The 27,201-nt window shown below is 41.9% G+C and overlaps 1 protein-coding gene across 2 annotated transcripts in view; it reads right to left on the bottom strand.

The window, feature by feature from the left end:
• Nucleotides 1-27,201, bottom strand: part of exoc4 (exocyst complex component 4) — a 474,612-nt gene that overhangs the window by 36,462 nt on the left and 410,949 nt on the right. For both annotated transcript variants that reach the window (XM_062981249.1, XM_062981250.1), the window contains 3 exons: nucleotides 26,145-26,281; nucleotides 20,357-20,512; nucleotides 18,692-18,870 (listed from right to left, as the gene is read on the bottom strand). In XM_062981249.1, the coding sequence (XP_062837319.1) occupies nucleotides 18,692-18,870; nucleotides 20,357-20,512; nucleotides 26,145-26,281 (472 nt within the window). The remainder of the gene's footprint in view (nucleotides 1-18,691; nucleotides 18,871-20,356; nucleotides 20,513-26,144; nucleotides 26,282-27,201) is intronic.

Below are 27,201 nucleotides of genomic sequence, written 5' to 3'. Positions count from 1 at the left end.
GTTTAATAGCAGTGGGAGGAAAAATCAATTTGGGCTTTCAGACTGGTTTGGTTGCAATGTGAGGAGGGCTTTCCGTGTTTCTAAAAGTGAATAGCAGCCAGCTTCTACATGCACACAAACTTTGCATATGGATACTTCCTGAAGCAATTTTGGCACTTTCAACAAGGGAAGCAAAGGGTGGCTTTACTTTTAGCAGACGGAGTCATGACAGAACCATATTCATATCAAATTCAACTAGACTGCACACTTTCTGGAGACCCTCTGCTTCTCCTTCTCCTCCTTGGAGATAATTCTAAGGTTGCCGCAAGTAGGGAAGGACTTGAAGAGAGAGTTGCTCCAAAGGTATCAGTTTTGTCATCTTGGCTTCTAAGGAGAGTTCAAGCCTAATTTTCCCTAAGACTCATTCTTTCGTGCAGTCCAAGATGTCTGTAGAATGCTCCTCCGGCAGCACATTTCTAATGAGTTCCTTTTCTTCCTATCAACTTTGTTTCCGGTCCAGTTTTTTCAACCAGACATAATATTGGGGAACACAACTGCATGGACCAGCCTAGTTTTAGTATTCCATGATATATCTTTATAGAGAAAAATATGTGTATGAAGGGGGAAGACATGTTCTCTTTTACTTCAAGCAGTAAAATGTCTTGGAAAGCCCTCGTGCCTTTGAGCCCTTTGAAGAGATCTTGAAAACTCAAAAAACATGCACATCTTAGTGGCATTTTGTTTGGCTTTAGTAAAACTGGAAGAGAATTGGACTGGATGGCTCATATGGTCTCTTCCAACTCTATAGGTAAAGGTAAAGGTTTTCCCCTGACGTTAAGTCCAATTGTGTCCGACTCTGGTGGTTGGGGCTCATCTCCATTTCTAAGCCGAAGAGCCGGCGTTGTCCATAGACATCTCCAAGGTCATGTGGCCGGCATGACTGCATGGAGCACCGTTACCTTCCCGCCGGAGCAGTACCTATTGATCTACTCACATTGGCATGTTTTCGAATTGACAGACCCCCACCTGGACATGAAAAATGCGCCTGCAATGTATATTTAGATGTATAATTATGCTGGTTTTTAATTTATATTTTAATTTTTATTGTAATTTTTTAATCTTGGATGACTTTTAATCTGATGTAAACTGTGTTTCTGATGTATATTGTAAGCCACCCTGAGTCCCCTGATGGGTGAGAAGGGCGGGGTAGAAATGATGTAATAAATAATAAATAATAAATAAATAGGTTGGCAGGAGCTGGAGCTAACAGCAGGTGCTCACTCCGCTCCCCGGGTTTGAACCTGGGACCTTTCGGTCTGCAGGTTCAGCAGCTCAGTGCTTTAACACACTGAGCCACCGGAGGCTGGCACTACAAACTCTATGGCACTAAGTTTTTCAGCTGAGTAGGTTTTTGTACCTGGGATTTGCATAACTTCTTTGAACAAGTGATGTAAGGCACCATACTAGGCATCTGCCCTGCCTTTCCCAGCTGGAAAAGCAACCTCATCTTGCAGAGGCGCTTGGTTTTTAATTGATGTTTTACGGACTCTGTCTAACCTGCTTCCAACCCCAGGGGCCGGAGGGATAGAGGAAGAAGGGAACAGCCTGGCTGATGAATAGACCGAGCCAGAGAGGTGGAAAGAAGTCTCCCCAGGTGTTGGAGAAGGTGGATGACATGTTAACAACAGAGAAAGCTGTTCTCCTTCCAGCGTTGAGAGGAGGGACCCATAAATCTCCGCAGCTAAGTACAGGCAGGCAGTAGCTAGTGTTCAAGGCGAGGGGAGTGGGAGAAGCAGGGCCAGCCCAGCCGGAAAAAAGCCCGACAATCTCATTTGCGAGGAGTGGCGATAAGCCAGGCTGGGGTGGTGGCCCCCATCCGTTCAGTAAACACTAATGATTGGGCGAGTGCCGACTGTCACCAGTGATAAAGAGCCGGCTAAACACTCTATTAGTTTTTCATTTTGCGAATTAATGTTCGCCATGGCGTGTGTGTGTGTGTGTGTGTGTGTGTGTGTGTGTGTGTACACTCGCGGGCTAATGAATTGTCTCGTTAGAACTGCCTGGGGTGCTCCTCAGCTGCCTCTGCTGGCAGGCATAAATTTCGCAAAGAAATTAGCACTTTTTAAAAAGGCAATAATTCCTTGAATGGGGAAAAGGGGGGCAGCGGAGACAGAGAGAACCAGCTTTGATTTCCATTTCCTTTCTGCAAACATACGGCTTGGGGGACACATATCACTCTGTACAGGGTGAACAGGCTCTGGAAAAAAAAGAGAATAGTTGCCCAGAGAAGACATAAAATACAAACAGAGAAAGCCATGGATCAAGGAAATTAATGCACAGGATGCGTGAAAGGGAGCAATCATAGCTTACTTCCTGACTCAAGCCACTGCATGCGGGTGTAGATCTGAAGAATAACAAAACAATATGATACGTAACACCCACTTCCTTTTAAAAAATGAGCTTCTTTCAGCTGCCGAGCTTGTTACAACCCTCCATGGTATGCTATGCATCATATAACGGAGCCAAGCAAGCTCTCTCTCAGAATAACTTGGAAATAATGAGAGTGCTTTGGAAAACATTGGAGAGAACTTGGGTCATTTTCTACTGGAGTATTTCTGTCAACTCCCCAAGATAAGGAAGGGCAGCTTCTAGGGAGTGGACATGTGCAGTGTGTCCAGGAGGTTCACTTGCTCCATTCATGGCCAAATTTCTGACCCAAAGTGACCAGCAGGAATGTCTGCAGTGCCCAGCCCTCTGCTAGCATTCACCCTTTCACTGCGTTTGTGGGGCCTTTTGATACAGGATGGGATTTTTTACAAGCTGGGTGGCTACTTTCTGTTGAAAGAAAAGCCAATGATGGGCCTTTAAAAAGACTGCATGGTGTGCTTCAAAGGCAACAAGACAGACAACTGAAACCCCAATATTTTTTGACCCTAACAATTCAGAAAGACATATCAGTGGGTCCTAGAGTAAAAATAGGAGGATGCCTTATACTATGCTTGGTCCACCATGGCTAGTATTTCCAACTCTTGACTGGCAGCCATGGATCTACAGGGGTTCAATCAGGATCCTTTACTGGTCCTGACCTGGGATCCCTGGGGATCCAATTCAAATATTAACTCAGCCGTACCCTATCAGAGTCGGCCCTAGGTATTTTTCAAGTGTAGGCGAACAGAATTTTGGCGCCCCCCCAAACCAATCACTGAAAAATAAAAGCGTTGGATAAGCGAAAATGTTGGATAATAAGGAAGTATAAAGGAAAAGCCTATAAAACATCAAATTACATTATGATTTTAAAAATTAAGCACCAAAACATCATGTTTTATAACAAATCAATAGAAAAAGCAGTTCAATACATGGTAATGTTATGTAGGAATTACTATATTTGCAAATTTAGCACTAAACATTGAACAGGGATATAGGGCAGTGTGGACTTAGATAACCCAGATAGCCCTCAGTATTAAAAAAAACCTCTAAAATCAGGACAATAAATAAAGAACAACACTCTGAAAACAGAAGAAATCCAGACAGTAAACAATCAGGGACAGCTAACTCCTCCCAAAAAAAGATTCTCCCAGGCAAGAAGAAGCCAGGCATTGAAGCCACAGGGCCATTAAATGCTAATCAAGGTGATTAATTACAACATTCACACCTGCTTCAAAGAAAAGTTCTTTCTCCCACCCTGGACCTTCTACAGATATATAAACCCCACATACCTAGCTTCCAAGTTCCTACAGACCTCACAGTCTCTGAAGGCCCCAAAGGTGGGCTTGCGTGGTGCAAAGGTGGGTCTGCGCTGGCCAGAAGGCCCGAAAGAGAAGGAGGTGGAGAGTGGTGCCCTCCTCCCAGGACGATGGTGCCCCCGGGACGATGGCGCCACAGGCAAATGCCTATTTCGCCTTATGGTTGGACCGCCTCTGACCCTATTTAATCTCCAACATGAAGTAAGGTTGGGTGTAGCTTGGGTGGGGCAATGGTGGTTGAGAGCCAGCGTGGTCAAGTGCTTTGAGATTTGAACCATGGTGACCAGACTTCAAATCTCCATTCAGCCATAGAAACCCACTGGATAATTTTGAATAAGCCACACTTTTCCCAACCTCAGAGGAAGGCAATGCAACCCACCCTCAACAAATCTTGCCAAGAAAACTCTGTGAAAAGCTTATCTTAGGATCACTGTAAGTCAGAAACAACATTAAGACACACAACAAACACCAAATGAATGTGGCACAAGTAGGAGGAGTCTGCTAACCACTTGGAATACCTTCCCACACCCAATGGAGAGAGCACCAATGGTAAAAGCAGTACATTCCCATGATCTACTATTATGTCTACATGACCCTAGAAGGAAACACAACTTCAAAAAGGTTTTTAGAGATAACAGCCCAAAACAAGATGTGCTTTATAAGGTAAGCATGAAGAATATTAGGAATTCTGTCCCTCCACATCCCTAGAGTACTAAATACAAATAATACATGAGCTTTCCCCAGATTATACCCCCAGCTATATAAGTGGGGGATGATAGGAGTTGCATTCCAAGACATAGGTCTTCAGCCTTTGAAAAGCTTCAGTGCAGAATGAAAGCATGGTGAGCAAATTCTTGGCTCTTGCAATGTTACAGCAATTATTTGTCACAGAGAGAAACATCCATAATTTTAATCAGGTCCCGAGGAAATATTGTCAGATTTGTAAATGGATATTAATTCTGCAGCCTCGCCTCTCCACTGTCTTTTTTAAGAATTACAATCCTAATAAGTACTGCCACACTTCTTATGAATAAAAGCACTGCTGCCATCCATCCAAATGCTCAAGATGACCTTGGGATGTGGGATGAAATCAGAAAGGGATCAGACAGACAGATGAAAAGCTTGTAGGGGAAAAGTAACTTCAAATATCCTAGAGAGCCTGGAGAAATAAATGAAAAGAGGTAACTATATGATATGGCTGTATGCCAGGGCAAAGGATCTTGGATGTGGCCAGAGGAGAGACAACCCTGGACTTAATTCTAAGTGGCACCCGGCGCCTGCTGTGAGACAGAAGAGTTGGTGAAGTGACAGTGGCCAGCGATCATCACATTCAAGTTATATAGAAGTGGACAGTCACAACCAATCTGATTCCGAAACAGGAAATGTTTATAAAGAAGGAAACTATACAAAACTTTTGGCATTCTAGATGTTTGAGTTCCCAGCAGTGTATGGTAAATGCATGGTTATGTGAAAAGGCAGCATTATATGTCAAAAACGAGTTAAAGGCATACAACGGCAACATGCAGAAGTTGATGAAAAGTTGTGTTCTCCTGCTACCGAGGATTAAATGGCAAGAAAAGATATGCCACCTAACCTTTCGGAAGAACTTCCTGGTGGTAAGGACTGTTCAGCAGTAGAAAAATCTATGTCAGGAGGTGATGAACTCTCCTCTTTTTTTTTAAGGTGCTTAAAGAAGAGGATGAATCACCATTTGAAAATTGAGAAAAGCTCTTCCCAGAGCCAGAGATGAGCACTGCCTCCAGAAATGGGAAATGAAAGGAGAAGCCTTGCCTTTGTTTGTGTTTGTGTGTCTCATGTGATTGTAAAGGTACTGAATGTTTGCCTATGTATGTAAATGCTGTAACCCACTCTGAGTCCCCTAGAGAAGGGCGGAATATAAATAAAGTGTATTGTTATTATTAACATTATTATTATTGACACAACAACAACAACATATTGTTATTATTATTATTATTATTATTATTATTATTATTATTATTATTATTATTATTATTCAGCTACCTCCATTCAACAAATATGGTCTCTCTTGGAATTGTCTAGGTCTTACAGACAATTGTGTTATATGCTTTTATTGGAAGTTATCATCAAATCACCCTGGAGCAAATGGCAAGAGATGATACCTCTAAGAATGTTTAGGTCCTCCGGGGTGGCTCTATGTAGGGTTCTGCTGGAAATAATTCATTTTAGCAGGGTTTGTTTTTATTCTGGTTTCATGGTATGTGCAGAAATGTATCCCTGCAGATATGAGGGACGTGCTGTGGTATGTTCCTTTATGTCAAGGGGTTGGAGTAGATGGCCCTTGTGGTCCCTTCCATCTCAATAATTCTTTGATTCAACGGTGACAACTAGATACAGGATGTGTTCTCTGAAGGCACCTTCCAGGGAGGATGACTGACAGAGATAAAACATGTACAGGATGACTACATCTATATTTTCTATATATAACCTAAGTGCATCTAGAATGAATGCAGTTTGTCACCACTTTAACTGCCATGGCCCAATACTATAGGATCATGGGAGTTGTAGTTTGGTGAGGCACCAGCACTCTTTGACAGAGATGGCTAAAGACCTTCATCCTAGAAAATAGGATACAGGTCTATTCATAACATCATTCTAGAAAATGAACCCATGCCAGTTCAAGTACATCTTGGAATCATTGTACATTCATCTAAGCAAAATGTGAAAGCTTCTTTCCAATGGCCTGCTAATTATATGGCATGGTTGTCCTTTGCTTTAAGAACACGCTGTTTTAATTGCAGCTTTGTTATGGTATACCATCTCAATATTTTGTACAGAATAAGGGAACAAAATAACTTCAAGCAAAATATTATAAACGGGACACCACAGCTTCAACTAAAACGAGTGGAAACTCTTAGTCTGGCAAGTTGGATATTACTTTGCTTAACCCTAATTTGTTTCACTTCCCATTAGACTGACTACCCCGAGGGGATTTTTCTCCCTTTCCCTTAAGTCCTGGCATCTTTTATTAATACATAATTTGGTTTCAAGCCAGAATAAAAAATTCTTTAGTGTTCTGCCTGACCTCAAACAGTTATATCCAGTCCTAATGAATGTTAGTGTTTCATCGCTGCAATAAATGTGGGTTTTAAGAGGAATTTTATGTGTTTTCCTCTCCATTCCCAAATGTAAATCACCTCTTACTATTTTACGCTAATAAATTCCAAGGGCTTTTTATTCTCTTGTCAAATTTCTGTTCCACGGACAGTGCAAGATGGACTGAGAGCTCTCAGGGGCAGATGATAAATCTTACAAACTTACATTAATTTTTCTTGAAGCTAAAAGCATTGGGCCAGCATTTTCTTCTCAAATCTACTGAAATGGCCATGGATGTACTCTGGCTTCCTTGTCTCACCCTTGCACCTTTTAAATTAGCTCTCTGACAGGGCCATCCTACACATAGCATTATATAGTTCCTCTTGCTCTTCCTGACTAAAAATGATCAGTGATAAGATAAGTGAAGTCTGACCACATTTTCTGGATCCAATTTGATGCTAGTATGATGTCAGTTTTATTCTAGACTGCATCGATAAGAATATAGACTCTAGAATGGTGATTCTCAACCTGTGGGTCCCCAGATGTTTTGGCCTTCCAGAAATCCTAACAGCTGGTAAACTGGCTGGAATTTTGTGGGAATTGTAGGTCAAAACATCTGGGGACCCTCGGGTTGAGAACCACTGCTCTAGAAGAAAATCATAACCTCACTCCATTCCACATTGGTCAGACCTCACCAGGAGGAATCTTGTGCCCAAAGTCTGAAAACAATTAATATCTATAAGGAGTTGCTTAGGAAGCTGTATATGTTTAGCTAGGAGAAGTTTAAGATGGGACATAATACCCATATTAAAACACCTGAAGGTATGTCATATGGAAGATGAAGCCAGCTTGTTTTCTGCTTCTCCAGAGCAGTGGATTTAAACTGCAGGAAAAGAGATTCCACCTAAACATTAGGAAGAACTTTCTGGGAGTGTGACAGAGTCGTCTTCTCTAGAGGTTTTTAAGCAGAGGCTGGATGGCCACCAATCAGGAGTGCTTGGGTTGTCTTCCTGCATGGCAGAAAGGGGTTGGACTGGATGGCCCTTGGAATCTATTCCAACTCTATGATTCTATGGCTCTGGGGACCCATTCATGTTCCCACATCAATCAGAACTTCTTTCCTTGTTGGGAAGCACTGGACAGCCTTCACTCTACTCACTTCTCCACCTATCTGCAGTTGGCAAAAACAGATCTGCAAGAAATCAGCAGGAGTAACCCATTCTAATTTTAAACATGGCTCTGATGCAGCAGACGACAGCTGCACAGAGCCAAGGATGCATCCGCAGAAGATTAGGAGAAACAAGTCAGCTACCAGGAACATAGGGATGCTGCAAGGAGGAATGAATAGCATGTGCAGTCAACAGTCTAGGTTTGAGAACCAGGCAGTAAGAGGGATTGAAGCCAGTTCAGCAACCATAAATGGTCTGAAGGTCATAATCAACAACTGAAGATTTCAAATAGAGATGCATCAAGAACTAATACTTGTGGTCTTTCCAATGCTGGTCAGAACCACTTCTCTGTTGATAAAAGTTCTTAGATGTGTCCTTCCCAAGCAGGCCTTGATGATAACTCTTTCGGAGAGAGAGTTTAGGTGAGAGGGTTGTTGTATGTCTTTCGGGCTGTGTGGCCATGTTCCAGAAGTATTCTCTCCTGACGTTTCGCCCACATCTATGGCAGGCATCCTCAGAGGTTGTGAGGTATGGATAAACTAAGTAAGGAAAGGAAAGAATATATATCTGTGGAGAGTCCAGGGTGTGGCAAGAGTCCTTTGTCACTGGGAGCCAGCATTAATGTTTCAGTTAATCACCCTAATTAACATTGGAAATGTTTTGTCTCATGCCTGGGGGAATCCTTTGTTCAGTCAAGTCCTCAGAGTTTTGGTTCCCATCTACTGTTTTGATTTTGGAGTTTTGTAATACTGGTAGCCAGATTTTGTTCATTTTCATGGTTTCTTCCTTTCTGTTGAAATTGTCCACATGCTTGTGGATTTCAATGGCTTCTCTGTGTAGTCTGACATGATAGCTGTTGGAATGGTCCAGTATTTTTGTGTTCTCAAATAATATCCTGTGTCCAGGATATTATGTGGTTCATCAAATGCTCTGCTATGGCTGATTTCTCTGGTTGAATTAGTCTGCCGTGCCTTTCATGTTCTTTGACTCTTGTTTGGGCAATGCTACGTTTGGTGGTCCCTATGTAGACTTGTCCACAGCTGCATGGTATCCGGTAGACTCCTGCAGAAGAGAGAGGATCCCTCTTGTCCTTCGCTGACCGTAGCATTTGTTGGATTTTCTTTGTGGGTCTGTAGTTTAGGTGAGCTATTTCTGTCTCTACTGTTTTCAGTGGCTGTTCTGATCCTGAGCTTTCATGCCCAACTAGCTGCTCTTTGGCTGTGCCTGTTGACTCCCTACTCTTTCAGGATAACAAAGTAAGAGAAAATGGCTTCTTGGTCTGATGAGGAGTCCCGGATGTGAAGGATGGCAAGAAGAGGACTTAGTGGTGTTAGGTGTATGTGGGTTGGGTAATCCATGGGAGTGCCCTTAAGGAAGTGCAGGTTGTTGCTTTGAGCAAAAATACCACAGGTCGGACCTGAAACCTTCTACAGGGAAACACATTTGCTCTGCTACTGAATTATGGCTCTTTCCCTCAAGAAAGTTCCTAAATGAGTGGCGTAAGTATGAAACGAGCCATCTACTCCTACCATGAATGTAGGCCATACCCTTTCTATACTGTGCCAATACCAGAAAGGGGGATTATATACCACTATGGGCTGCTTTTTTACAGCATATGTGTTCATCACAGAAGGGTACAATTATTAAAGCTTTGAAGTTGTGCTGTCACCAGGTCAGGAAATGAAAGCACTCACTGCTCCCCTCCACCCGCAGCTGTCTTCTTGAATTCTTAATTCACATATTCTCTATATTTTAGTCTTCATGACTGCATCTCCTCAAAGGTCATGCACAAGTGCTAACTAGCTCCTTGGGCTTTGGCTGCAGCAGCCAACTTGCAGCCTTCCTCTAGTCCAGGGCTGTAGCTTTTCACAATAAGAATTCTGAAGAACTCCCAATTAAGCTTTCAGTATCTACTTCGCAGCAACTTTGAGGCACCCAAAGAGGGCAAGGCAATGTGACCAAGAGAATGTGCACACAGCAAATATGTGAGTTGGAAGCATGGATTATTTCCAATATTTCACTCTAGAAATTTGATAGCTGAAAGAAAATGTTATGATCTGTAAGCATTCTTATCTGGTGGGGGCAACACAGCCTTAAATCCCATCTTGAGAAAAAAGTAGGATATACATTCAATCACTCACTCATTCACTCACTCACTCACTCACTCACTCAACCAACCAATCAATCCAGGACTGATTTTGCTCCCTGCACGCCATATTAAGCTACAGCCATGTCCCATTCTGGTTTTTCTTTTACTAAAATGCAGTGATTTAGCTATTTTGGCAAGAGCATATTCTATTTTTTCCCTTCTGCCCTCAGTAAAGGCTCAGTTTCTTGAGGGCACCTTAGAAAAAGGTTGATGCCAGGGTTATTAGCAATCGGTGCCCTTCAAAACCTCTGCATCAAATATTGAAGAGGCGGGAATGAGGGAACCAGTCTCCAACCGTGGCTGCTGAACAGAGTTGATGGCTTTTCGGCCCAGAGTTTGCAGCTGCTGCTCTCCTGGAGATTGATGTTCTGTCTTGGGATCAACATTTCTGCTGGAGGTTATGATTACGCTAATTGCTCCGTGCCCCACTTTCTTTCCCTCCTGCCGACCTTCCAACTGTGCGTGTGGGGATAGATATCACATAAAGTTGAAACTTTTCATTGGCGGTGTAATCCAAATGCTATCTATAGAAAGTATGGCTACAGATTTCAGGGCTATTGGTTCATGAACTATGGTGTGTTGCATAGTAGGGGGAGAAATGATACCTTATTTTGCTCCGTGACTACCTCCAGATCATGTAGAGAGTTCTAAAACACTTTGCAAGTTCTTTAAAGCTTCTTTCAGTCTTGGAGGGAATGTTTAGCCTTATGCTATAACCGGGAATTTGCCAATTGGGAACTTTTTCAATACATTATTTGCTTTCTTTATCAAGCTTCTATTCCTCCCCCCACCCACCTTCCAAAAGAAAAAGAAGAAATAATCAATGTGATGAAGAAATAGCACAAAAATCCCACAATAACAGAGCCCTGTTCACTTCCTGGTGAAAATCATTTCTCTAATTTGTAGACCTTATGACAAGTATATAGGCAAAACCTCTTAGTTTGCACTGGAAGGCGTTGACATTGTCGTTGACTGCCATCAAGTCTACTTTGACTTATCATGACCCTCTGAAGGAGAGATCTCCAAGCCACACTATAATCAACAACCCTGCTCTATCCATCTGTAAAGTGGTCTCTTGTTGCCTTTGATCTTGCCAAGCATTATCGTCTTTTTCTAGAAAAGCGTGTCTTCTCATGATATGGCCAAATTATAAAAGTTTCAGTTTAATCACCTTGACATCCAGGGAGAGTTCAGGCTTGATATGCTCTTAGAGTCATTTATTGTCTTTTTGGCAGTCCACAATATCCAGAACTACATTTCAAATGAGGCGATTCTTTTCCTGACAGCCTTTTTATTGTCCAGCTTTCATGACCAATGATAGAAATGAGCAGTACAATGGCATGGACAATCCCAACATTAGTGTTTAATGATATAGCTTGACATGTAATGATCTTTTCTAGTTCCCTCAGCTGCCTTTCCAAGTCCTAGTCTTCTTCTGATTTCCTGACTCCAATCTCCATTTTGATCAATGACTGAGCCATGGTATGGACGATCTTGAGCTTTTAAAAAGTCATTATCATCTGATTAAAGTTACGTAAACCATCTGTGGTCATTAAGAATTGCAGACAGATCACTTAATAACAATATTGCAATTCATTTTAGAGTGCTGAGAATACTGCATATACTTTTTCTTTGCATCACTTAAGGGGGAAGAAGCCTTTTCTGATTCAGGGCCAAATTTAGTGCCAGAAAGGTTCTTGGGAGGACCACATACCAGTAACTGGCAGAATGAAAGACAAGATGGAGAATATATTTTAATATACTATCTTTACTGGGAATAACATAGCCTTACAAGAGGCATTTCAACTATCAATTCTATACAAATGCTGGGAAATCACCAAATTAAGGGAGAGGCAAAGTCCAGAGGGCCAAATGGGGAATTCACAAGGGTTAGATCCAATGCTAAAGCCTGATATTCCCCAGCATCACTGTAATCTTCCAGCAATTTTAGAAGGTAGGTAAATAGCATCATTACGGTACAGGGTGATGGTAGCGGTGGGTGAGCGAGGCGTTAAGAATTGTTTCATGAGTTCACATGATCTCTGATCTCTAGCTCTGTTTTGCAATCATTATGCGTCAGTATTTTTCAGGTGAAACGTGAAGCCTGAATTATTCTATGCCCTGCAAGGGGCAGAGGACCTGTTAGGATGCTTCATGCATCACATACAAAAACAACAGATCAATTGCAGCCACAGTGATGCCAAATTCGAATCCAAAAATCCGAGCTGCTAGATTAGTATGATTCTCTGTATGTTTTAAAGAATTCTTTTATCAAGAGGAAAGTTTGTATATTCTTCAATGAAAACTCCTTGGAATGCAATTTCATGCTGCAGCACACCAAAGCAGACCTGTCTGCAGCATGAAATTGCATTCCATGCTATTGTTTGAGAGGAATACTGAGGAAGATGATAAAGGGGTTGTCGAAACATCCTGGCAACCATGCTACCTAGGATGCTTTAGACCTGGGGGGAAATTATGATGCTTGTAGGTTGTAGGATGGGAATCAAGTTTGGACTCGGGAGTCCTGTTGACCAAACCAAGCCCCACAGCACCCCAATCCACTTTTTTCACCTACAAATGCTTTTGGGTTTTTAAAAAAAGGACACCATAGTTTTGACAAGATGTTTTTTTTTTAAAGAAGGGGGAATTTCAGAGCACAAACATGCTCTTCTGAAAAATCAATGGCTCTGGATATTTCCTGCTGCCAATTCACACTCCTGCAAGGTGATTGGTGCTCCTTAATGCCAGGCCCATCAGCATAATCAGGGCCTGATGGCACAAAGACCAGAATTGGTTCCTTGAATTCAGCAGCCACCTGAACTACTTCCCCTTGCTCAAAGTGACAGAGGAAAGAATTTGGATAGAAATAAAGATGAGCTTCAAAAGTCTCACCATTAGGACCTCTAAGCAGATCTTTGTTCCTGAGGAGATCTTTCTTGTAGACATTGGCACCCCTCTTGCCTATGTCTTGAATGTCTGTCATTCTCTTGGGTTGGAAGGGGTCTTGCCTCATTCTCCAACTCAGTAGTAAGACCACCTAGATTCAAAGTGAAAGAGACTTTGCCAGGATGAAGCTTCCTAGGCTTTTTCCAAGGGGGACAGTGACACACATGCAAGCAGGCATTCATCTCTCTTGCTTCCCATTGTGCAACCTCAACAAGGTGCTTGTGGTCCCTTTCTTCTTCAGTTTTCAGCTCTATCTGGGAGACATCTGTCAGCACTCCTCCAGACCTTGGGAAAAGATGCTAATTTGGGCTCCTCTGATAGTGGGCTCAACTTTAGCTTATTCTCCTCTTGTGTATTGAAGCCCAAGCGCTTGTTGTCATGGATGTGTTTACAACAGCTTTCTCTTTCCTCACAGAAACGAATCTTACAATGGCCTTGCTTCCCAAACAACTAAGCAGTGTGCCACATGTTCAGCCAAATATTGTAGGAATTTTACAAGTACAGTACGGTACAGATTTATTCATTTAGACATTTATTTATTTCTGTTTCAAGCAACACCTGCAGTTTCCAAATTCTTCAAGAGGTGTTCCCTCCAGGGAGAAGGGGGTTGGACTGGAAGGCTCTTGTTGTGTCTTCCAACTCTCATCACCATCATAGGATATCTATCGTGGCCAAGTCTGATTGTCTTCCATGGGTAGAGTCTTGGGGGTGGGTCCATAAGTGTCTGTAGAGACCTGTCCTGGATTCGCATGGTCTTTTGCAGTGAGAACATCAATTTCCAGATGGAAGTGGTCTTGACAAGGGTTGGCTTGACATTCCTTCCTCTTGACATGTTTCTCTCTTTTCCCCTCCATTTGTTTCTCTTCAAAATCCACAGCTCTGTTAGTAACAGCTGACGTCCAGTTAGATGCTTGAGGGCCAGGGCTTCTAGTTCTCAATATTTATTCCACATTTTTAAAGGTTAGCTTTAAGTCCATCTTTAAATCTCTTTTGCTGTCCACCGACATTCCGTTCTCTGTTCCTGAGTGGAGAGTAAAGTAGCTTTGGGAGAAGGTGATCAGGCAATTGGACAACCTGGCATTCAATCTAGCGAAGTTGATAGTGGAGGACCATGGCTTCAATGCTGGTAGTCTTTGCTTCTTCTTCCAGAAGACTGATGTTTTTCTACACAAGGGATCTGCAGGATTTTGTGAAGATGACACTGAGGGAATCTTTCCAGAAGCCAAGAGTGAAGTTTATAGATGGTCCATGTTTTGCAGGTGTACAACAGAGTTGGGAGGACAATAGCTTTATAAACAAGCATCTTGGTATCTCTACAACTGTCCAGATTTTATGATTCTAGGTAGGTGGCCCAAATTCAAAATTCAGAATGGAGGAGAAATATGCTTGATAATTCCCATGGATTTAGGTGTGTGATGAGACTTAGTAACCTACAGCTCCTTTCTCCAAAGTGGTGCCCTCCAGACACGTCACAATACAGTCTCCATTATCCTCAGCCAAGCTGGGGGTGATGGGAGTTGGAATTCCCACGTATCTGGAGGGCATCATGTGGGGAAAGACTGTTTGATAGAAGACAAAAATGACTGGGCCCTATCTGGATGGTTTGGGAAAATACAAAAATCCAATTCTGAAGAAGCACAGATAAGGGGAGCGCTCTGGAAGTGCCATCAGCTTAGCAAACACTAAATAATGAACAAGGCAGAGACTGCCTCGGGTGTGATAAAGCACTCCATTAGCCGGGCTGGTTTTAAATGAGTGATAATTGTGGTAGAGACGCAGAAAAAAGGTTATTGAATTTTTATCTGCAGGAAGGGGTGACTTTTGACAGACTGCACCTAAAGTCCCTCTTTCCAGTTACAAACAGTCTGACTTTTCAATTTTTAACCTCAAATCCTGAACAAACCAGGAGAACATTTTGGTCAGCGAAGGTGCAATCTTTCAACCCTCCCTTGCCTCCCCCCCCCTTCACCATGCACCAGAACCTCTTCTTTTTCATTTTATCTTTTTCACAGACTATATTGGACCCGTTTCCGATGAGACAGAAGTCTCCGGTCTGCTTATAGGACCCTGAGGCCTCTTTTCCTAAGATGAGGATTGCAAGATAAATCTATTGCATAATCATGTAATGAGAGCAAGCTTATGTGCTTAATAAAACTGCTAGCAGAAAATTCGATAGAAAAACAAAAGGCTCTCCTATTACACAAGCTGTTTCTGGTGGGTTTCAAAATAGCTCATCTCCTACTTTATAAGCCATGAGAGGGTGCTAGATTGCTTTCCTACTTCTATTTCCAGTCCATAACGGTTCCACTCCATTGCCTTTGCCTATTGCCATTGTCAGGCATGCTGGCAATATGAATAGCTCCCAATTTCTGTATCTCGAATTCTCCAGTATTAAGTCCTTTCTTTTCCTCCAGTCTTTGCCTCTGCTAATACTTCCTCTATATCCTTTCCACATTACCTTCCAAATAATCTTCCTTCATCCCTCTCCTGTCCTACCTGATGCACTCCGGGGTCAGTGACCACATTTTCTGCTTTCCGTTCAATGCTGGTGCACTTGGAGCTCTCAATAAATGCCAAACAGCAAAAAGCTAAGTTGAATTCATTTCCACAGCAGCTCATCCGAAGACCCAGAAGCAAGGGGCCAACAGAACATCCATCTCCCAAGGCATGCCCACCTTGGTTCCTGGAAACTGGTATTCAGTGGTCAACTGGGTACAATTTAATGCCATGACCTTTAAAGTCCTATCTAGATTGGATGCAGACTATCTCAAAGACTGTGCCTGCTTCTATGAACCTGGATAACTTCTAAGATCTTTGGCAGAAAGCTTTCTTTCTGTCCTGCCACCATCATAGCAGCATTTGGTGAGGAAGAAGGAAAGGGCCTTTTCAGGGGTTGCTCCTGATTTGGGGAATGCTCTGCCAGGTCCGGCTTGGTTTCCCCATTTCCTTTCTCTCTGCTAGCAAAGAAATAGTTAAAAAAAAACTTCAGGCCATCCACTGATTTTAAGTTAAGTTGGGTACAATGCTTTTTTAAATCTTTAAGCTATGTTTTAATGTGTTTTTAACTGTTGTGTTTTAACTTTCTCTGGCCCAGTTCATTTTTAGGAGCCAACCCAGGTTTTTATCTAATTATGTATTACTGTAAATGTGATTCTTATATGTTTTATTGAATTGTTTTAATATTGTTGTGTCTTTTTACATTGTCTGTAACCACCTGGCCCTGGCCCCATGTAAGCCGCCCCAAGTCCCTTCGGGGAGATGGAGGCTGAGTATAAAAATAAAATTGTTGTTATTATTATTATTATTATTATTATTATTATTATTATTATTATTATTATTATTATTGGCACAACGACATAGTATGATACAGCAAACAAGAAAGATATGCTGGATTTCGTATCACAAAATCACAAGTCGAACACTTCCCAAGCGTTTAGGTGGCCTTTTGCAGTTGGCAGATCGTAATTTTGTCAATGTCTGTTGTTTCCAAATGCCGGCTGAGATCTTTTGGCACGGCACCCAATGTGCCCATCACCACCGGGACCACCGGGACCACCTGTACTGGTTTCTGCCAGAGTCTTTGAAGTTCAATCTTGAGGTCCTGATAGCGGCTGAGTTTTCCTGTTGTTTTTCGTCAATGCGACTGTCATCTGGGATGGCAACATCAATGATCCAAACCTTTTTCTTTTCCACAACTGTGATGTCTGGTGTGTTGTGTTCCAGAACTTTGTCAGTCTGGATTCGGAAGTCCCACAGTATCTTTGCGAGCTCATTTTCCAATACTTTTGCAGGTTTGTGATCCCACCAGTTCTTTGCTGCTGGGAGGTGGTACTTGAGGCATAAGTTCCAATGAATCATTTGGGCCACATAGTTGTGCCTCTGTTTGTAGTCTGTCTGTGCAATTTTCTTACAGCAGCTGAGGATATGATCAATGGTTTCGTCGGTTTCCTTGCAGAGTCTGCATTTTGGGTCATCAGCTGATTTTTCGATCTTGGCCTTAATTGCATTTGTTCTGATGGCTTGCTCCTGGGCTGCAAGGATCAGGCCTTCTGTCTCCTTCTTCAGGGTCCCATTTGTGAGCCACAGCCAGGTCTTCTCCTTATCAGCTTTTCCTTCAATAATAATAATAATAATAATAATAATAATAATAATAATAATAATAATAATAATTATTATTATTATTATTATTATTATTATTATTATTATTGCTGTTGTTGTAATTTGATGCTTATGAATGGAACTGTTTATCCAATGTTTCTAAAACTTCTATATCAAATACAATTTTGTGGACATTGTTTGTAATATGAGATTTCTTGGCAGATTATGAAAGAAATACAGGGAACCCTTGGTTTCCTTGCAGCCAGTAAAGTTTTGGGAATCTGTCTTATCAGAAATGCCAGTTAGTACCCTGCTTCCTTATATGTGAGAAAGTTTAGATACTGTGTTTCACATACGATAGTCGCATTTAGTCACCCTTGGGTGCCTGTAAACAAGTAAATTGTCCTTAATGTCCAATTAACAAGCTTCAGAAAGTCAGGCTGTTGCATGAAGGCCATCCGGTTGCCTGATCCTCCTTATTGCCGGAAATGCCTGTCTGCTTTGTAAGTTTTCTCAAATAATGATTTTTCTCCTCGCAAGCAGACCTGGTCCTGACCTATCGTTTCTTTGGTATGTCCTCCCTTCAGAAGCCTGCTGCTGGTAGCAATAAATGGGTACCAATTCCTGGCACGCTACAAAAAATATAATTGCTGGTTACCTACGTCAGATAGTTTATGAAGCACAACTTTTAAATGATATCCCGGAGAGACTGAATTGAACTAATGGTCAAAGTGATTGAGTCCTGCATGCTTCTCTCTGCTGCCAAAGGAGATGTACTTCAAGGCTGAAAAGCTAAACATTCTCCCTCTATTGTTCCTAGATCTTAAAAAAATCATTTCTTTAGTTGCTTATGAATGGTTATTGGAAAGACAGTCAGCTGATATTAATGTCTATGCCTAGCTCATGTTTGTATCCAATGAACTCCTTCCTTCTTTCTAAATCATCCTCTCCTTCTCCATAATCATATCTTTAAAATCCAAAAGGTCGTATAAGCCAGCATGGATGGAGGGGAGATACGTTTACAATAAGGAGAAGAAGGAGTAAAATGGTGTCAGTGGTGAAGAGAAGAGAAAGAAGGAAAGGAAACAGATAAAAAATACAGGAAAAGAGATAAGGTAATATCAGCTCAGCTCACTATCCTTGCAGAGGAAAATACCTTTAGATGTTGCTGCTATGGTAGATGTAAGAGAATAGAAGAAACCCAATGGGAACAGGTTGAGAATATGTACAAAGATGGGGCCACCATCAAAAGACAGCTTATCTTTAGAAATGTCAAAAAGGACAACACACAGGACAATGATTCCCAATAGTGTGAGTCAAAACGATCTTAAGAAAGAAACTGGTGTTCAATGGATGACTTCCTCTCTGAATCCGAGTTCCATTTTGCTTTCATATCTATTAACCCCTAAAACACATGTTCTTCATGATTGCTTTCCAAACCTACTGCATAGTGTAACCATCACAACTTCTTATGGCAGTGAATTCCATATTGTCCAGTTCTCACATTTCTTATTTCCCTGAAGAGTACTCACTCTGTGCTACTGGAAGGTTGGAGAACGCTGCTTTCATACGTCCAGAGAGCCACTCCAAACTTTCGTGCATATTGGCCAAGGCCTTCAGGTCACTGACATCACGGAGGATCTCTTGCTGGGGGATCAGCTTATCTCCCAGGTTCCCAATGAGCACTTCGGACTCCTTGCCAAAGGCAGTCCTGAAAGAGAGGGAAATGTACATGCAAGGCCCATACAAATAATGTAAAATGCAGTTAATGAAGAGATCACCCTGGGAAGACACGTTGCAAAGGGATGAGGAAAGGGTAGCTTTCATGCCAGGTGAGGTGAATCTGCTCTGGGTTTCTTTTTAGGCTTTAAAACACCTCTCCAAGGTTCTAAATCCTATCATCAAAGGCATTTAGCACCTTGGAGAGCTCATTGAAAGCCTGAAATAAAACTTAGTATGTGTCACCATCTGCTGCTTTGAGGTGCTTCTACTGAAGCCGGTTGTCATATTTGCTCTGGTTGAAGCCCAATACTATCTTATTCCAGCTATACTCTGGAAAAGTTATCTTTTTTTGGACATCAGCTCCTAGAATCCCATAATCACTATTGCCAATGGCTATACTACCTGAGACATTCTGACAGGTGTCATTTATTCCCCCTCCAGTTTTTCATGTTCTATAACAGTCCGTCTGATACCCTGGATTTTTGAAACAAGGGTAATTTGAGTGAATACTTGAACATATAAAGTTGGCTCCAGACTAAGTTAAACATAATTTAAGTCCCATCAAAATCTATGGCATTTAAAGTTTGTCATGACTAGCTTTTCTATTGATTTTAGTAGGACCAAAGCAAGAAATTAAACTTAGACCAGATCCAACTTATTTTATTTCAAATATTTCTTTATCCTGCTTTTTAGATGAAAGATGCCTTGAGCAGTTCACTGTCAGACATTTAAAATAATAACCAAGCAATAGTAGTTGATGAGAGTAAATGGCACCGCAATCAAGCAATCCATACTCCTTTCTAATTCCGGTGAAGTACTTTGACTAGCTCCAACACCATGCCAGGATGGCTCCCGACTACATGAAAGGAATGAGAATTCCTTAACATAATTTTCTTAATGGATTCCAGTAAGTTGCACTAACAAGGCTCTCATTTATCGCCAGGGATTTCTAAAACAACTTAGGAGCTCATGAAGAGGCTTTTCCAGCTGTCTCAGGGGTGGGCAATGGGACGGAGAACGCTAGCAAAATTGATCATGAGGTCAATGGTCAAGACTGAGTCATCCTCTAAAGTAACACGCATTATTAAGTAACTGACTATACCCAAAGGGGACACTGAAATATTCCACTCTACTTCCTGGTAACAAGCAACCTCAGGGAAATTCAGTCATTACATTCAAAGGATTTGAGGGAAATGTGCATACAGATACAGACACACACACAATGGATGAATTGTCTCAACCCAAAAGCCACAGCCCTGGTTTGTAAAACCAGAATAAAGCTGTCAATAACAGATTCTCTTGGACATCTTCCATTCATAGGATTGCCATATATTGACACCGATTTGGTGGCACTTAACAAATCACACACACACACACACACACACACACACACACACACACAGAATTGGAAAGGTAGTAATCTCTTTTGACATGCCATTGAGTAGACTTTTTACAGTGGGTTAGGAAGAACTCACCTGACAAAGTCTTCTTCTTCCTCCCTCTTTGGTCTCAGTTGTTTGGGCTGGGCCATGCTGATCCAGTTTGGAAGAGACTTCAAGAGTCGGGTGATATCGTCATCTTTTGCCCAAGAGGCACTGATAACCAGCTTTTCGTCAAATTGAACAATGCTCCTACAGACAATAAGATATGGCGATATTAGTGGCACAATTGCCTCTATATCGCCTTGGGGCCTCTAATGGGTTGAGAGGAAATACATAAACTATAGGCATACATATAAAGAAATGGTGAGACGATGACAAAGAAATCTGAATGTATAAATACTGGCTGCCTGATCATTTGATTTTCTGAGTCACATTAAAAACTGGAATACAAAGAATTTTGAAAAACATTCAATAACTGGGTTCTGAAATGGAGTATCCTGGATGTATGAGAATCTTTATGGCCCAGGACTAATTCTGTATTGAAAAATGCAGGGGATGGTGCAGAAAATGGAGTTGAAGAAGTGTGAGATGCATTCAGTCACTGTAGGCACAACCAATCTCAGTCTTTAATGCATTGGATTTTAGTTGTGGAACCGCACTGTTCCTGGTATATACAAAGCTTGAAGTCTTCCCAGTCTTGCTATACACTGTGCAAATCAGTTAATTATACAAATTGTGTAATGTGTGTAACTAAGAATCAATTATGCTGATGAGGAATTCTTTGTGACTCAAAGTCTGGCAAAGTCTTCTAATAAATTGATTGGGCTCGATAAGAAGGCCTCCAACCTATTTTGCAGTTCCTTGGTTTTCCCCACCAAAATGACACAGTTTGATTTTCACAACTGCTGCAGGTCCCCGGAGCTGAAATCTCCATTTCAGCCTTCGCTACACTCTGGAACAATATGCTTTCCCATTTCTTAAATTATCAAGCCCTGAGCTACACCAGAAACCAATGCAACATTGAAAAGGAGATAAAAGCAAAACCTGCCTTGAACAACAAATAACCCTGCAGCTTGCTCTGTCGAAAATCCCGTGTTTCCTCCTCATATTTGTGATAAAACAGGTTGAGGGGGAAAAAACCCTAAGTGTTTTCAGATGGAAGAGACGAATTTGGTCATTTCTTCCATTTCCTTGCCAATGAACACCCATTTGCCAGACTACATTAACCAGTATGCTTTGACTACTCGAGTTTGAAATGACAACAGCAATGAGGCTGCAACTTCTCTGGGGCATTTATTTCACAGTCAAACAAATATGACTATTTTCTACTCAATTTTGCATTCTAGAGATGGGTTAGTTTTATCCTACGTGCCTCCCAGACATGAAGCTTTTGTAAAACTCCCTCCACCCTTTTGAGTATTTTCTAAAAATTCAAGGACGATAACAATCCAGTGTGTGATGAAAAAGAGACTCTGAGAAAATCACAATGCCATGGGATAGAAGGCAACAAGCTAGGTATCTGTCACACTGTGTCTTTCACGTAAAACTCCATCACAGTTTGAAATTATTGAGATGGCTTGCCAGTGTTTTGTTGTATTTGTGTCCCTTCAAGACGTTTCTGACCTATAGTGACCCTCAGGTGAACCCATCATAAGATTTTCTTGGCACGATTTGTTCAGAAGAGGTTTGCCATTGCTTTCCTTTAAGGCTTTTGGGGCAAAGAGGGCTGTCACCATACAAACCTGCACTTTCTAAATTCCACCTAATTATATGCTGTGCAGAAATTGTAAAGGTTGCCATTCAATTAAAAAAATATTTGGGTGATCTACAGCAGGAGTAGATGGTAGCTTAGTGGAAGGGCAATTTTCACCTCCAATCTCCATGGAGAAAACCTTCCCATCTCATCCCCAAAACAGTTCTGTCTATGGCTACATATCAGCAAAAATGGTGACTGGAGAGTTGCAAGTTGATTTCTGGTTGCCATTTTGGCTGGCGTTCTGAGTTTTTGTGTCAAAGGGTGGTTTGATGCCATTTTCAGGTGAAAGAAGATCAAAAAATCATGCCCTTTTAAAAAGAAATTGGAGTTGATTTCAAGAGATCCTGAAACACAGACTGTAGCCAGGAAATCAGAAGACGTTTCCTTCTTGGGAGGAGAGCAATGACCAATTTCGATAAAATAGTGAAGAGCAGAGACATCACACTGGCAACGAAGGTCCGCATAGTCAAAGCCATGGTCTTCCCCATAGTAACCTATGGATGTGAGAGAGAGCTGGACCATAAGGAAGGCTGAGCGAAGGAAGAGAGACGCTTTTGAACTCTGGTGCTGGAGGAAAATCCTGAGAGTGACTTGGATCGTAAGAAGATCAAATCAGTCCATACTCCAGGAAAAAAAGCCCGACTGCTCCCTGGAGGGAAGGATAGTAGATATTTGGCCACATCATGAGAAGACAGGAAAGCTTGGAGAAGATAATGATGCTGGAGAAAATGGAAGGAAAAAGGAAGAGGGGTCGACCAAGGGCAAGATGGATGAATGGTATTTTTGACGTGACTGGCTAAACCTTGAAGGAGATGGGGGTGATGATGGCTGACACGTAGCTCTGGCCTGGAATGGTCCATGAGGTCATGAAAAATCAGAAGCAACTGAATGACTAAGAGGGCCATAAAAGGGAGGCTAGGGGATATCTCCTCCCTCCCTGACCTAGAAAGTATGTACCTTTCCCATCCAAATGTTAGGAGCCCCCGGTGGCCAAGGGGATAAAAGCCTCGTAACTTGAAGGTTGGGTTGCTGACCTGAAAGCTGCCAGGTTCGAATCCCACCCGGGGAGAGCGCAGATGAGCTCCCTCTATCAGCTCCAGCTCCATGCGGGGACATGAGAGAAGCCTCCCACAAGGATGATAAAACATCAAAAAACATCCGGGTGTCCCCTGGGCAACGTCCTTGCAGACGGCCAATTCTCTCACTCCAGAAGCAACTCCGGTTGCTCCTGACACGAAAAAAAAAAAATCCAAGTGTTGTTCTTGGTGCTGTCCAACATACATGCCCTGCTTCTATGTATCCTTATAAGAACGTGGATATCAAGAAGCATAGAAATTACCCTGACTAAAAAGATCTGCAAAGATCCTGATTTTAAAGGATTGGAGTGGAAAAGATGCCTTGTGGAGGTGTGCCCTATTGAGAAAAGAGCTGTGATCTCAGATGGATGTTGGAATCTATCCTCCATCCCAAAGCCATGAACAGGGCATCTCCGCCTCTGTCCTCAATTTCCGTAACAGGGTTAATGGTTACCCCTGGCATGGCAATCTCATAATTAGTTCTTGGCTCAATGGGCCATAGAAAGAGCCATCTGTGTGGCAGTGCTGTATCAGGCTCCCAAGAGGGGACAGGGATGGAGCATATGAACAGGTGACAGGGCATTGCTGAGGAAGGCCTAACTTCCTTCACAGCTCAGCGCCCGGGGTACACCAGACATCTGCTTGAAGCAGCGGAGCAGAGCCAGGCTTGTGTGGCTTCCAAGCTTTGGGCAGTTGCCCTGCTAACAGGCCCTGGAAACAAAGCAGAGATGGAGGAGATGGGTGGGCCTTGGATTACGGGAAGCAGCTGGAGGCCATGGGAGCTAATTGAGACACAGGTAATCAGCGAGAAAGGCTCTCTGGGGATCAGTGGCCTGGGCTCTTCATTTTCAAGTCCAGCATTTGAATGAAAAACACCAATTCAGCAGGAGAAACTCAGAGTGTTGGGCATGTCCAGAATAGAAGATTGAGAAGTGACATGATTGCCACCTTTAAATATCAGAAAGGATGTCATGTGGAAGATGGGGCCACCTTGTTTCCATCCATGCCAGGAACTAGAAGACAAACCAATGGATGAAAATGACAAGAAAATCCATTTAAACATTAGGAAGACTTTTTTTTAATTGTAAGAGCTATTTGAGAGTGGAATAAATTGTCCTCCTTCTTGGGAGGTCTTTAAAAAAGGTTGAGTGGGCATCTTCCAGGAGTGCTTTATTTGTTCATTTTCTACAAGACAGGGGCTTGAACTCTGTGGCCACTTACAGTTATATGATTCTTCTGAATTTATTTTCAGGGTCCTTGGAGGCCACATTTTCAGTACGGATGAGCAAAATGATGGAGCAAAAATGCTAGCATCTTCTATATGAAAGCCTTTTACTGCTCATAATGAAGTCACTGAAGTAGTATTTCAACTTATTCGAATGGGAAACTGAGAAAAAACTTTAAAGTCACAAAAATCATGGTGTCATTGGGAAGTGGAACAATTGGTGAAGTGTTTGGTTGTGATCCTGTAGTATGTGGACTGGGCCCCAGGTTCCCCCTTCTGAAAAAGCTTTCAACTAACTGGCCTGAGAAACTTTGATATAGGAACTGATGGATGAAGCATGAAGATGCACCAACTATTTACATTCTTCCTCCCATATCCCCATTATGCCCTTCCAAATCCTATATGGTTTCTGTCTGTTTCTATAATTATCTGTTGCTAACTCATTGATTCAGTATGTTCTTTTACGTCTCCCTCCTCCTGTCATCAGGGACTGGTCGTCAACATCAGGGCTGTCCCAATTACTCCTCCGCAGGTGCCTTCTCCGGGGAAGAACTTCCAAAGTAGGATGCATGATGAGCAAGGCCACAAACAATACACTATGGTCCAAAGATCTCTTTCTGCACGCTCCATTTGCACAACTCACCTGCTTTCTTCCTGCTCTGTTTACAGTAAAGTAGTGTCTTGTGGATTATGGGACTCCTGTCTCACTTGTACACTAGACAATGGTGTATTTGCAAATTAGTGACCACTAAAAAGAGGACAATGCAATGAATATGGAATAAGGTTTCTCTCTAACTGTCCTACTGCTAAAGGAAGGGAAAGAGTTGATTTTTTGGACAAATGTTTAATATGTCTTCTCACTACACCCACCATACAAAGCCCACTATTTTTTTAAAATGACGGCCAGTAAGATATAATCTCACATTCGATAAACTGGGTTTCAATTGATTAACAACATTTGAATGCACTTATATGTTAAACCACTGAACTGTTGAACTTGCTGACTGAAAGGTTGGCGGTTCAAATCCAGGGAGCAGAGTGAGCTCCCGCTGTTAGCCCCAGCTTCTGCCAACCTAGCAATTCGAAAACATGCAAATGTGAGTAGATCAATAGGTACCACTTCTGTGGGAAGGTAACGGCGTTCCATGCAGTCATGCTGGCCACATGACCTAGGAGGTGTCTACGGGCAACGCCGGCTCTTCAGCTTAGAAATGGAGATGAGCACCAACCCAAGTTGGACACAACAAGACTTAATGTCATGGGAAACCTTTACTACTTTATATACACACTTACAGAGGGCAGGGGAGGGGGAAAATAATATTTTGATCGTTTTGTTCTGGTTGGATTTTGAAAGCCAATCTGCATTTGGACAAATCTTGAGTCACAGTTATTTATCCATTCAAAATGGATCTATCGAAGACCAAACCCCATTATCTCTACATTGAGTGACTGAAACAGCCAAGGTGGCTTTCTTGTTAATCCTAAATCTCCCTCTCTTTGTAATGTGATATTTTAAAAAAATCCTATTCTTGTATTTATTCCATAAATTTGATAATATTTACAGACGCTCCTTTCTTTTATTTAAATGGCGGTTTGGTGGCTTTCTAGATGCACTGGATAACTGAAATGAGCTGGTCATTTTTTGTTCTATCTTTCTTTTGGCCAGTTATTTCTCTCTGTGGATTGTTCCCTATACTATGTATAATTTGAGAGTTCTCTATTTTTCTTTCTAAGCAAGATGTTTTAGCTGTTCCTCATGGGAAAGGCAACACATGAACACTGGACAGATCTCTCTCATGTAACCCAACCTCCCACAAGCCTTACCTGTAGGCCACGGTGCAAGTGTCCTTGTACTCCTGGAGTTTAATGCAAACCATGTTGAGGAACTGGTCGGAGTACGCACTTAAGTCATGCATCAGGTTCATGAGGTCTTGGACGGTTTTCTCCACAATTACTGTGCTCTGAACAACCAACAAAACAAAAACAAGACCAAATCAGGAACACCAATAAGACCCAACCAAGACAAGCATTTTTAAAAACATCCCCAGATATAGTTCAAGCAAACAAACTAACAAAATTATTTACTTTATTTGAAGGTTGGATTGTGGCTATGGAGGCTAAGCTTCCATTTTCCACTTGGCCATGGAAAACCATTGGGAAACCTTGAGTGGGTCACACACTCTCATCACCAGTAAACTGTGTGATAGGTTCTCCTTAGGATTGCCATAGTTGGAAACAACTTGAAGGCACACAACAACATTTAAATACAGCCATTCAATTGAAAAGCATGCATGTAGGTTCTCTTTAACTGGTATTATGTTAACCTAGCAAGGAATGAACAACTCTTTCCCATTCAAAAAATAGCAGACAACACAATAACTTAAGCTTTCATGTAGTAAAATCTTGAATTCCAGTTCAAATTTACTATCACAATGATCCGACATCAGGGTTGGTTCACATAAATCTCTGCATGCAGAGTTACACACTTATCGTTTCAGACAACCCTTATGTTGCATGTTTACACAATGCGACTCAATGTGTGAAACCAAATGGACAACTTCTTGTGCAATCAACTATTCACTGCCTCCCATCCACAAGTAAAATGATACAGTTCTGTAACTTTGCAATGAATGTGGACATCCCATATGGGACAGAAATGTCTAACCATCTCCCCTAAGTGAAATTATTATACATGTGTAAGACACCAACAAGATTCCAGGCCAGCCTGATGTTTAGTTACTGATTTCTGAACTTCCCAAATGTTGCTGTGCGGCTTAAAATGTACCAAAACATGTTTAAACATGGGATTTAAGTGAAAATATTGAAAATAACTGGTTTAAAGTATTGTCAAAGATTTTCATGGCCAGAATCATTGAGGTGT

The sequence above is a fragment of the Anolis carolinensis genome, chromosome 5 (genome assembly GCF_035594765.1).
Source record: "Anolis carolinensis isolate JA03-04 chromosome 5, rAnoCar3.1.pri, whole genome shotgun sequence".
Taxonomy (NCBI): Eukaryota; Metazoa; Chordata; class Lepidosauria; order Squamata; family Dactyloidae; genus Anolis; species Anolis carolinensis.
This window is presented reverse-complemented; position numbering and strand designations above follow the sequence as displayed.